We start from the raw sequence: 13,126 nt of genomic DNA, 5'->3' as shown, positions 1-13,126 counted from the left end.
CACCGATCTCGTCAGAGAGATGTGAATCCGCAGTATGCGTTCTGTCCCGCTCTAACGCGCATTGGTCGCACCTATATTACGTCATCGTGTTTTGGGTTTATTTTTGTAAGGAATTTCTTGATTCGGTTACCGCGCTCAAAAGCTGCGATAAAATCAATGCAATAGCTTTTATTTTGGACGAGCTCCTTACCTGCGTAAGCTCGTACAAAGTCTGTTTGCCTATCTCGACAAAGGCCTCATCTAGGAGCCTTCCATTCTGTCCTTACTCTTGACTTCCCTGCAACCGATTTTATTTCATCATTCCACCTCTATTACTGTCCGCCTTTCTTTCTGTTTGTAAATGCAGAAAGTACTAAGTATAAATATTATTCAAGTGTGATATGCGTCTCTAAAATCTTGCAATACATAATTATTAAATGTTCTGTATATTAATTGCCTCATCTGCTCCTCTCTTAGAATCATTATCGAATGGGATTACCCTCAATTATCAGTATTATTAAACCATATTGTCATAACTTTATGCGCAATTTGTCACTGAAAATTTTAATGTTTCATTAACCCTAGAAAGATAGTCTGCGTAAAAATTACGCATGCGTTTTCGAAAAATTACTCTCACTTTCTAATTATCGCGAATCCATAGCTGTGCGTTTAGGACATTTCATTCGTCGTTGGGAGCTGCCACGTGCCGTAAGTGTCAATGAGGTAAGTGCCACCGATTTTGAAATATAACGACCGCGTGAGTCAAAATTACGCATGATTATCTTTATCGTGACTTTTATGATTTTGGCTTATATGACAGTTTTATTGTGTTTCGTAACTTTTAATACTTTATATCATAACTAATATTGTTATTTCATTTTTAAAGATATTGAGGCAAATATATAACACAATGGGGAGTACCAATTTAAACGAACACGAAATCCTGGCCGCTCTTATGCAAAGTGATGATGCTTTCGTGTGAGGACACCGACAGTAAAGTAGCGGACCACGACAGTGAGTCAGATGTTTCAGTGATCAGAGTGAGATGAAGTGCAGAGTAACACAGAAGAAGGGTTTGTAGACGAGATACAAGAAGAACAGCCGACGCCAAGCGGAAGTAATATCTTAGAAGAGCAAAGCAGTACTGTGCAACCAGTCTCCAGCCTCCAGTCTCATTGGCCTTTCGTAGGATCGTAGCCTTTCAACAGAGGACAATTGGTTTACCTCAATCCCTTTGGCAACAAGATTGCTCCAAGAACCTTATAAAATAACCATTGTGGGAACCATACGATCAAACAAACGTGAGATACCGGAAGACCTAAAAAACAGTCGCTCCAGGCTAGTGGGGACATCTATGTTTTGTTTTGACGGAACCCTTACTCTCGTCTCCTACAAACCGAAACCGGCAAAAATGATTTATTTGTGAGGAGAATGCTACTAAACGAAGCTACTGGCAAACCAGAAATGATAATATATTATAATCAATCAAAGGTGGCGTTGACACGCTAGACCAAATGTGTTCTCTGATGTCCTGTAGTAGAAGACAAATAGATGGCCTATGGCTTTATTCTTTGGAATTTGCCTGCCTTAACATTGCCTGCATTAATGCATATGTAATTTACAGCCATAATGTTAATCGTAAAGGAGAAAAGCCTCTGAGTCGCAAAAGATTTATGAACAATCTTAGCTTGGGACTGTCTTCTTTGTTTATGCGTAGACGTTTAGAAGTACCTATTTTGAAGAGATATTTGTGAGATAAAATCACTGATATGTTGCCAATTAAAGTGCCTGATACATCCGAAGACTATAGCAATGAGCCAGTAGCAAAAAAAAAAAGGATTTATTGTTCTTTTTGCCCTTCTAAAAAAAGGAGAAAGGCAAATGCGTCCTGCAAAAAATGTAAAAAAGTTATATGTCGTGAGCATAATACTGATATGTGCCAAAGCTGTTTGTAACTTACTTTTATGTAAATGTATGTTCCTAAATTATAAGAAAAGCTTACTGTTGATTTTCTAGTTAAAATGAGTCTGATTATTAGAATAAAAAATAAGTTTTCATTAGGGAGAGTAAGTGTTATACTATTTTATTGATTTATAGAAGACGTTTAAAGTTTTGTTTATTTTTTAAATACAAATAAAGAAGTTTAACAAATTATCTGCATTATTAATTAATTTAATATATGAGTATATATAATAACATAGAATTTATTAAAATAAACTATTAAACCTAAACCTACAACTAATTCAAATTCATGCGTAAATTTTACGCATGATTATCTTTTCCGTATTACAAAATATGATTATCTTTCTAGGGTTAAATAGTAAAATCTGATGTTAAAATTAATTATTAATTAATTAATTCAACCAAGATTATATTAGTGTGTTGTTAATCCATACAAAATCTATATACTTGGATCTTCGACTCGATAACATATTAAAAGCCGTAGTCGTGCTGGTTTCACGAGGTTTCAGTAATTAGAATAATAATTATTTATTTAATAATATTAAAAACGTATAAATAGAAAATTATAACAAACTTAAAAATTTAGTTCCTGTGTACCTTTAACGCTGGCAGCAAATTCTCGGTGTATTGGGATACTTATTCGTTGAGCAAGGAAAGCACTAGGTCTGGGGTCACCGGTATTATAGGCCAAAGGTACACTGCCATAGGAAACTTTTTAAATTTTTCGTTTTAGTTTTCTTTTTCTATTTATTAATTTTTAAATAAATGAAAATTCTACAAATATGCGGTATTTACAATTCTGAAATGGAATTTAAGAATTATGTTTAATTTAATATAAATCGTGGTACGTAAATCTAAAATCAATTTCAAACTTTTTAATTTAAATTTACCATACATTTTACAGACTGGTTTCCTGGATGGCGAAAGCATGCGAGTCAGCCGAATGATGACGGGACATCTGGACAAGATTGTGTGGAAGTTCGCAGAGCTATGCCACCACGACCAGCTCACCCCACCTTCTTATGGAATGATAGAAGCTGTAGAGAGCATAACTTCTTTGTGTGCGAGCGGCCTGGCGCAAATGGTAAGTTGAAAAGTTAATTTCCTGATGAATTTGTTAAAATTTGTAAAATAAATATAGTTTCTTTGTTAAAAAATGACAAAATAGCAATTAGCATTACTGCCTCTCGTATCGGTTATACTTATGGAAATTATAAACTACATATAACGAATATTAACATAAGAAGTAAAAACTATTGGGCTGTGTACAGGTGCTTATTAAAGATTTGAGTTGGCGCCTGGTAGATAGTACGTTTGACCCCTGTGCTTGCTCAACGAATAAGTATCGCAATACAGCAAAGCCAGCGGTAAAGGTGTTTTAATTTGTCAACTTTTATAATGACTACGAAAAATAAGAATACAGTATATAACTCATGTCTTCTTTTCTTGGGATTCTCTCAGCAGTGAGTCTATGGATTTCATTTGTGCCGCCCCTATTCGCTCAGCTCCTTTATCTTTCTCCAAATCTCTACCGTACAAACATTACCTGTCCAAATCGTATCCCTAACTTTCATGCTAACTGATGAGAAATTGACGTGTAATTATCATGATTCATGTGCGTTTTTTCTTTTTCATGTGACCTTTTTTTATTATTATCCTGTTCACTGTTTACATATGTTTTAATTGGTTTTGTTTCATTTTGTCTAAAAAATTATATATCTTATCTATTTTTGCACCTCTTGCTTACTTTATCTAATTAAATTTTTTTTCCACAGTGGTTGCTTAGAAGAGAAGTTGCCTTCATGTTCATTTAATAAGATCAATTGTATTATATTTATATAAATGCAACGACGTGTTAATAAATAAATACTGTATATTTCTTTGTTAGATTCAAAGCTTAATTTTACATTGTAATTATCTACTTTCATAATTCCTATTTTAGTATAAAAGTTAACTAACTGAATATGTCGTTAACAATAAAAGCTCTATAGCGAGACGTATTTCACGGAGTAGACAATACAATATATCAACGTGAATGGTGCTAACTCTATTGATTGTAGCCGTAAAGTGCAAGCTTTAGTGCAGGCTTCTAATGATTGAGTATAGTATAATATATAGTACAGGGTGTGGTTTGACTTAATTTTATTTGCAAAAGCTTGCCAACGCTCGGCCCACTGATACACTTGTTCTAACAATAATAGCCTTTATTTTCAAAACTTACTTATAAACATGGAAGTTTAATTTATATGGAAAATAATTAACAGTGGGTAAAATATAATGTGACATTGAGGAACCGGCATTTGCTGGCATTTTCAGGTTGTGGACATAGGCCTCTTCCATTCGGTTCCACTCGTATCTGTCACAGGACAGGCGCGGCCAGGTGACGGTTCGACACTTTAATTCGCTGTATTTATTTATGGTATATTCTTTGATTGTTTATTGTCTTTAACTGAAAATATACTCTTAAATAATTCCTTTTCTAGTGGGTTCAGGCCTGGTCGTCTTTAAATTGTTTTCTACTTCTAACTTTTGCTGTTATTATCACTGTTTTATAAAGCATATGGGTCTGTTGGGTACCTAATAGATATAATGAATACCACCCAATGAACATTGCTTCTTTAAAATAATATAATACAATATATAGGCGGCAATATAGATATTTGTTTTAATAAAACATTTTACAGTAAATGCTCTTACTGTAAAGACAAAAAATAAATAAAATACAATAAAAAAATATCGTTAAACTTAATGTTCTTAATACACCCAATAAACAAATATAAGTAGCATGTCTAAACGAGGACTCACCAGTACCAATCTAGTGTATATTATGAAATGGATACAGGCTGTAGAGTTTTTTGAGTTTTCATAAGACTGAGTATGAAAAGTCGATTTTCTTGGTAAAATGCAAACTAAAATTCTAACTTTGTAGGGATTGAGTTTAACTACCTCCCGTAAAACAATTTTAAGCAGCTGATGACCTCATCTATCCCCTAGTTGCGTTTGGTCCACGGCTTTTAGGCACCCTGTATAATATGTCACATTACTGCAGCCCTTATAAGCAAAAAATACATTAATTCATAAATTATAAAAACTAATAGATTTCTAAATGTGAAGGGAGCTATTATGGATACTAAGACCGAATCGATTTATCATGGATTGAATCGCATAAAAATCATAATATTAATATCGTAATCATTAAACAATGCGAACTTTAAATTGTCGAATTTATTTTATAAACAAACAGAATTGAAAGAGTACTTACAAATATTTCTGTGCTTGAGGTAAAAGAGGGTATGAGAATGAGGTAATGCAGGGGTTGCAGAAAATTCATTTAAGTTCACCTTATACTGTGCTCGAGTCGCTCAGAGTTGTACACACAAAATATCCTCTACTTTGTCAATACACTTGTTATTTGAAGTGGGAAGTGTGTTCTATTGTAGAATTATTTACTGCCATTTATTGGTAAACTACGATCTCAAATAATCTTACCCTTTCTAAAACTAATATATTTGGCGTTTTGCAGATTGATATTTTTCATCAGTAATTCTTTCCGAAACATTTCGACTTTGGCATTTAGAGTGTCCATGGGCGTCGCTATCACTTAACATAAGATAAACCTCTTGCGCAATTGTCTCTTGTTTAAAAAAAAAAACACAAATTGTGTTACAATCACGTAGATATATTCTACTTCTTTGTATAATGCATTGTCGAATATATAGACCAAATATTGCAAAATATTATGCACAATTTTGCCATTATCCGCCAAATTAGCAGTCTGATCTAAAGAGATAACTTCCCGGGTCTGATTAGATCATTAATTATATTACATTAATGACAATATTCCAGAGCAGTGATGGTCTAGTAGATTTAGCGTGCGACTCTCATCACTACGTCCGTAGGTTCGATCCCTGGACTTACTAATGGACTTTCTTTCTATGCGTGCATAACATTTCCTCGAATTGTGAAGCAAAACTTCGTGAGGAAATTGGCTGCAGACCCAAAAAGTCGATGACGTGGATCAGGCACAGAAGGCTGATCATCTACTTGCCTTTTAAATTAACAAATGATCGAGAAACAGATACTGAAATTTAAGTGGTAGACTTCAAAACGTAGCGCCACATATTCTTATATTTATTCCAGGTTTATTGCAGACTTCCACATCAATAAACAGTTACTCAAGTTCCTTTAACTACATAATAGCATATTACTCTTATACGTTATTATAGTTATTAACTCGTTTCAGTAATTTTTAACTCATTTTGCATACGGCGAAAAGTTATGTGTTACTGAGAAATTTGAATTTTCCTTATTTTGCGCATAGTCTGTTTGAATTAATTTTTTGTCATAACGGATTTAATATAAAATATCTACACATCGTCATGAAAATTTCACCACCTTGAAAAAAAATTTCTGATTTACATTTATGCAATGAATCTTAATCAAATTGGTTTACATTAAATACAGTTTTCGGAATTGACGAAGACCAGCAGCTTCTTCCATTTTGCCAACCCGCGATGATTGATGATGATTTTCATTACGTAACCGTCTTCAAATACCTATAAATATCTCTCTATATGAAACCCTATATACGCATATCCTTAAGTTTGGAAAAACCAATAATTTTCATCGATTTAAATAAAACTTATATATAGTAGTAATATACGTTAAGTACTTATAAACGTCAGAAAAGAAGTTAAATTAATTCTAGTCAAGAGCGGGCAAGAAGAACTGGCAAGAAACTTTCCGCAACTCTTTTTAATCGCTAAGTTTTAACTCATACAAATTGTTTGAACTGAAGCAATTCAATCTAAAGGATCATTTAAATATCCGTCAAATTCGTATGTGTCAAAGCTTTATGTAAGATCGAAATTAAATTACTTTATGGTTTACTTGGTGGTTTTATTTATATTGGTTACTTTCAAACACGTCAATTCAATTCTCTTTTGGTTTTATGGAAGGTAGAAAGAATAGGCTAAAGGTTTCAAAACAACAGAGGCTGCCACTACAACGCTTTAAGAAAACATAATCCCACTTGCAAAGTTAATGTTAGGACCTGAGAGTCTATTAACCCGGCAGTCAGGCAATAAACGGCATCCCGACGACCTGCCACGTGGTTGAACGTACGAACACAGCTTAAAACTGGTAATAATTTTAACATAAGAGAAATATGTTTATTATCGTGTCGTATACAACTGAATATTATTGTTGGTAAAAACACCTTTCGTTGTTTTTCTTGTAGCATGAAACTATTTGATTATAATAAAGTCAAAGTCAAACAACATTTATTCATATAGGTAAACATTAAATGCTTCTAATTTTACATATACTGCCAGTTCTCAATTCAAGGGCGTAGAACGGAAGATAAGAACTGGCAATTAATTCTCCGCCGCTCTTTTTAATCACCAAGATTGTCAAAGAGTTTCAGCTTTATTTGTTTATGACCCAATTTAACAAACAAAAAAATCATTTAAGTAACACAATGTTAGTAAATGTTTGAAGTGTATGAAATAAATATTAGCATTTTACACACAGTCTCTGTGGGATAGCATAGCTTTTTAATATACATATTAAAAAGGTAGGGTAAGTAAAAAAAAATTTTTTTTGGCAAAACAAAGTTCAGAGGGGCAGCTAGTTCCAAAATAAATAAAGTGTATATGTATATTATATAGAAAAATGTTTAATTCTTGAGTATAGGATGTTCCGACATATAAAAATTTAACCTGCTCATAATTCTACGATTAGAACTTGTTTTTGCTAGTAGGCGAAGTGCGGTTGAATGTACCTGGGAATGCGAACAATCCAATTGTTCTCTGAGAATTGGAATAGTCCTTATATAGGTCGAGATCTAGATTACAGCTAGCTTTTTCGCTCAACTTCATTTGCGTTGAATTACGATAAAGTGTATTTAATAAGACAATTTCTACTCTGTATTTGCATGAAATTAAGACAAAATTACAAGTTGGAAAATCATGAATTAATAAAAAATCTTCTGTCATTCCGTTTCCATTAAAAGTATTCTTTTTAATTTTGCGTTCCATAATAATAGGTGATAATCTTTGGGCGCGTTGTCAATTTTTCGGTCCAAATATTTTTCACCATATTTTCTTTACCATAACAGCAGCTTCATGGCGAATAAAAATAAGACTCTTTTTTGAGTGTGATAATTATATAATTACCTTGGTCGTAATATTCGTATCTTACAATTACTATTGCGGGAATAAAAATACACAATCTACTGTTATCGTCACCTGTAGATAATTTGTTTATCCTGTTTTTAATTGACTTTAAAATAGAATCTCATTATTTTCGATTGTTTTTTATGTACCGTCTAAGTTTACTCACAGATACCTGATTTGTAAATGGGTCAATCAACTTTTAAGTGTACATCAATGATAAATTTTATTTTTTTAATTTTATTTGAATTTTTTTATATTTTAACATTTTTTCTTTAGATAATTATTTATATTTTAAGAATTCACATAGAGCAGAACGATTTATTTAAATAAAATAGTAAATTTGACTCCGAAATCCACATTTTTCCGTCAAACCCATTATCTAAAAATAATAACAAAAATAATTTAGAATATAGAACTATTAGATGTGTTAAGTAAGTAAGCTAACTGCCTCCGTGGTGTAGTGATTTGAGCGTTCGTCTTAGGGTCCGGAGTTCCCTGGTTCGATTCTCGGGAAAAGAACACGTAAAGTTAATATTTGTCAATTTATCACTTTCATTCACAAGATTGTGCCCAGGTTAGGACATAGCAAGCTAAACCACCTGATTGTTCATCACAAAGATGGTGCCGTGCTTCGGAGGCCATGTTGAGCGGTTGGTCCCGGTTGCTATGACCGGTTGCTATAATTAATTAAATGGCAGTCGTTACACCATCATGTCAGAGGCCTACTGCTAGTAGTAGGACTAATTATTGAAAGGAAAAGTATTGCTCTATGCTCATTCTATAATTAAGTGTCCTATGGGCAACCAAAATGTACCACAGACAACGGTTTTGGTTGTCCAAGTGACTGGTTGTCCGAGTGACATTTATCAGTCTTTGCGCTTTCTGATAATAAATAATGATGATAGAACAGTGAAAAATATAGATAAAATAGAATATATTTCACTTTTATTTACTATGATATATCAAATACTGACGTTTTTGTGCTGGTTGTCCGGTAGACACACAAAAAAGCCACGCACTTTTTCAAAACGCGCGCGACCGACTGACACCGCGGCAATGATGAAATCAAAATGGCGGTTGGATGAGTGTTGTCACCAAATCGACTGACTTATTGTCAAGGCACTGATCACTCCATTTATGTTTCGGTTTCGGAACTTTTTTACCGTTGTCCGGTGGAAGTCGGAATAATAAAATATAATAGGGACCAAAACGAACATGCAAAAAATTCGGTAAAATTATGAAACAAACAAAAGTCTATATGCTAGCATCTTAGTGAACATTGTAATGAATAATTATGTACAAGCGTAATTAATTGCCATATAATATTTTTTTGTATAAAGTAATGTTTCATTGTAAATAGCTACTGGGGGACAAATAAAAATAAGCTACATCCAGATATTTTGTCACCTGGACAACCATTAAAATTCCAGTTTAATAGTGATTTATTTAAAAAAATTTACTCGTATGTTTGCTTAATAATAAGATAAATGCGACATATGCCAAAAAACCACTTAATTTTCTTTAGAACTGCGATTATTGGTCAGGGACAAAACATAGTACTTACAGGACAAATAAAAGTTGATTGACCCAAATGCATTTTTTAGTTTCCCCAGTGTTGGTGCATAAAAATATTAAAGCACAGGAACATACAACTGGCAAAGCGAGAAATCTGTTTTTCTAAGATTAACGTCGCAAATATATTTTTCCAATTTTTCCAATTTTTCCTCAGAGTTCAAATAAAATAAAATACACGAATTCCAGCCGGCTTGGAGATTTGCACGTAGCATCATATTTTGCGATTCAGTTTTATTTATATTCATTATATTAGACGATAACAATAATTGCTGAGAGCTTTTTGAACGTGACGCGACACGCTTTTTAAAATATTAAAAATAGTTTTCATGGTCATATTTAATGGAATTTAATTTTTTAAATTAAATCTCATACGATTTTTCTACTTTTGCTAAATATTTTTTCAAATTAATTAAATAATAGAGATAGTGTGTGGCTTATTTCAATCATCGAGCGTAGATGTTGAAACTAAACTGACCTTTGTAAACTTTGAAATAATAAAAATTCTAGAACCTCAGTAAAAATATATTCAAACGAAACTCTATCACACAACAGTCTCCACTCGTGCATGAATACACGTCAAAACAATGAGCGTGTAAAATAGGTGGTTTTAAATGCTCTGCTTTCTATTCAAAAGGCGCAGGAAGTTGTTACTCGTCATACCCACCGACCACTGTCACCCGGTTGTAGGGTGAGCGTGAAAAAATGAGAAAGGCAATTGACGGAAGCAGAATAAGATGGCAGCTGACAGTAATGCCATTGCTCCGACAAATAATACTGCACTGTTGTCTGAATCGCATGTATCGTAGGGCTAACCTACCCATCTAGAGAAAGGGCTTGACGACGAATTTGTTTGGTGAAGGGTATAATATGTCAGAGCGAGAAAGCTATATAAGGTCGTACTCCTGCTCTGTAGAATGTAAGACGATATGTTGGCGCATGTCCGTGCATTGATACCATATCTGTTTGTCGAGATTTCAAAATAAATAACTATCCAAGACCTCAGTTATGTATAATTACGAGGACATATATAATTAAACATCTAAAATTACGGCCATATTAATTAAAGTATCAATGTAAATAACCTTTATTCGGGAAACAATCATTGTTTCGGAATGGGTTATTTGTAGGTACTCCACAATAGATTATATGGACAAAAGTCATAATTTTTGAATAATGATTTCTTTCATCATAGATTGGGAAATATAGATAAACAAAATCTTTCAGTGACATATAAATCTCGTTATTAAATTTGATGCAGGAAATATTTTAATCGCTAAAAATCATGGACACCGCACACACGTCTGTCGTCGACCTAGATGTTGAACGGACTATTGTCGTGAGTCAAATGACAGTTTCACATATTAGGTAACTACTCGTGATACTCAAATTAGAAATGTTAAGCAATATTAACCATTATTAAATTCTCATAAACCATAGAACGAAATAGTCGAAATTGCATCTGTACTTACTGAATAAATAATAACTGGACTGATTTAAAAAATACTGCTAAAATATTGCCGTAGACTTCTCAAATGTTAGAGAAGTCTCAAATTCACAGAGAGACTGTGAAGGCGATTTCAGTCGCGCACCATCATTTTGTGCAACCAGCTGCCCACTGAAGTATTTCCCAACCAATTCGATTTAGGGTCCTCCAAGTAAAGAGCTTCCCAATTTACGTTCGCACCAAAGTTTTTGTGTAATATTTACGTAAATATTTCAATTAATATAATTATACTAAAAGTTATTATACAGTCAAAACCGTTTATGATGACATCGTTTAGAACAACATTCCGGTTACATTAACCAAAATCAAAATTATATTATTTTGCTGAATAATATACTTATATAGTAAAGTATATTTTCCCGTAAATATCTAATTAACATTTTAAAACGAATAAGTTTTTCTCCTACGAGCGCATTTCTTATTTAAATAAAATATAGTTGCTCCATTTATTTCTGTACAGTATACTGGAATTAGTCATGTCTCGAACATTGTGAATTAATTTGTTAATTAGAACAGAATGCTAAGAATTTCTGCGTAATGCGAGTAATTAGTTTACGTTGCCTAACTATTGTTATCTTATAATAACATATATATTCAAATTCAAAAATCATTTATTCATGTAGGTAACATAATGTACACTTATGAACGTCAAAAAATAAATATACATTAAATGCTTCTAATTATACATTTACTTCCAGTTCTTAAATCAAGGGCGAAAGAAATGGCAATAAACTCTCCGCTACTCTTTTTAATCGCCAAGTTTTTTCTCTTACACAACGTTTGTAAGGAGCTGCAATCATTACACCATCTTCCATATGACTTCTTGAGTAAAATAGAATAATAAAATATATTAAAAACAAAGATATGTTATTAGCAGTAGGCATGGTGAAATAGGAACACGCACTTACATTCTCGTGAGAACAACACGCAAATACATAGGAGAATCCACTAATATCACCGCATACACGAATTCAAGTACGATCAGTCACCACAAGTATCACCCGTTCACGAGTATGACGCATGGCCAGCCATTGCATTTTGAATTTGTTCCCATTGGAGAAGAGACGCTTGGGTCCTAGGGTTAAAGTGCATAGGCGCCAATTATTTATTAGCATTAGTGACTAAATATCCAAAATCGACGATGTGTTTTACCAAAGACTGATTATATATCAATAAAGAAAAGTAAAATACATTCCGATATCTCTCTGTGCCCCATTTTTGGTATTGCATAATGCGTATTGGTATTTAATAGAATATTTGTTAAATCCGCGCTCAAATGTTAATAAAATATTAAATAATGAAAATTAACTTTTTCTAAAAACCGTCAAAATATGACAATAATTTAACTTTTATCTGCGACGATCTATGAAGACTTTTATAAATATATAAAATAACTAGCGGATCCGACAGACATTGTCCTGTCTACACGTCTTTAATTTCAAAATTTCAATTTTTAATAAGCCATTTTGATGAAAATTATTATTCAAATGTTATGACAATATCTAACGATCCAGCACATGGTCACACACGATAAAACACCATGATAACAAAACTTTTTTTAAATTTCGGGACAGACTAAAATTAAAATTCGAATATTATTTAAAATTTGACACTGCGATGGTAGCGCCGTCTGTCGGATCCAATGTAAAACATTCCAAAATCAACAACAACTAATAAATTGAAAATTAATTAAAAAAACATTGTCCAGCGGACAAAATTGTGAATCTAAACCATTCCCAGATCCCCTTGAACACACACAAAAAATTTCGTCTAAATCGGTCCAGTCGTTTAGGAGGAGTTCAGTCACATACACACGCACACAAGAAATATATATATTAAGATATTTGTAATTTCTAGTATGTACACATATTCACATCGGTTTAATATTTTGAGAACCAGCTTAAAAATATTATGTTATTGCCCTAAAATG

At 32.9% G+C, this 13,126-nt stretch overlaps 1 protein-coding gene across 1 annotated transcript in view; it reads left to right on the top strand.

Annotated features, from left to right (window-relative positions):
- The window catches only part of LOC111003464, a 129,253-nt gene that overhangs the window by 69,732 nt on the left and 46,395 nt on the right, over positions 1-13,126 (top strand). Inside the window, exon 6 of the mRNA XM_045630753.1 lies at positions 2,846-3,025. Coding sequence (XP_045486709.1) covers positions 2,846-3,025 — 180 coding nt within the window. The remainder of the gene's footprint in view (positions 1-2,845; positions 3,026-13,126) is intronic.

Source organism: Pieris rapae, chromosome 13 (assembly GCF_905147795.1).
Source record: "Pieris rapae chromosome 13, ilPieRapa1.1, whole genome shotgun sequence".
NCBI classification, from domain to species: Eukaryota; Metazoa; Arthropoda; class Insecta; order Lepidoptera; family Pieridae; genus Pieris; species Pieris rapae.
The sequence above is the reverse complement of the archived record's forward strand: the minus strand, read 5'-3'. Positions and strand labels throughout refer to the sequence as shown.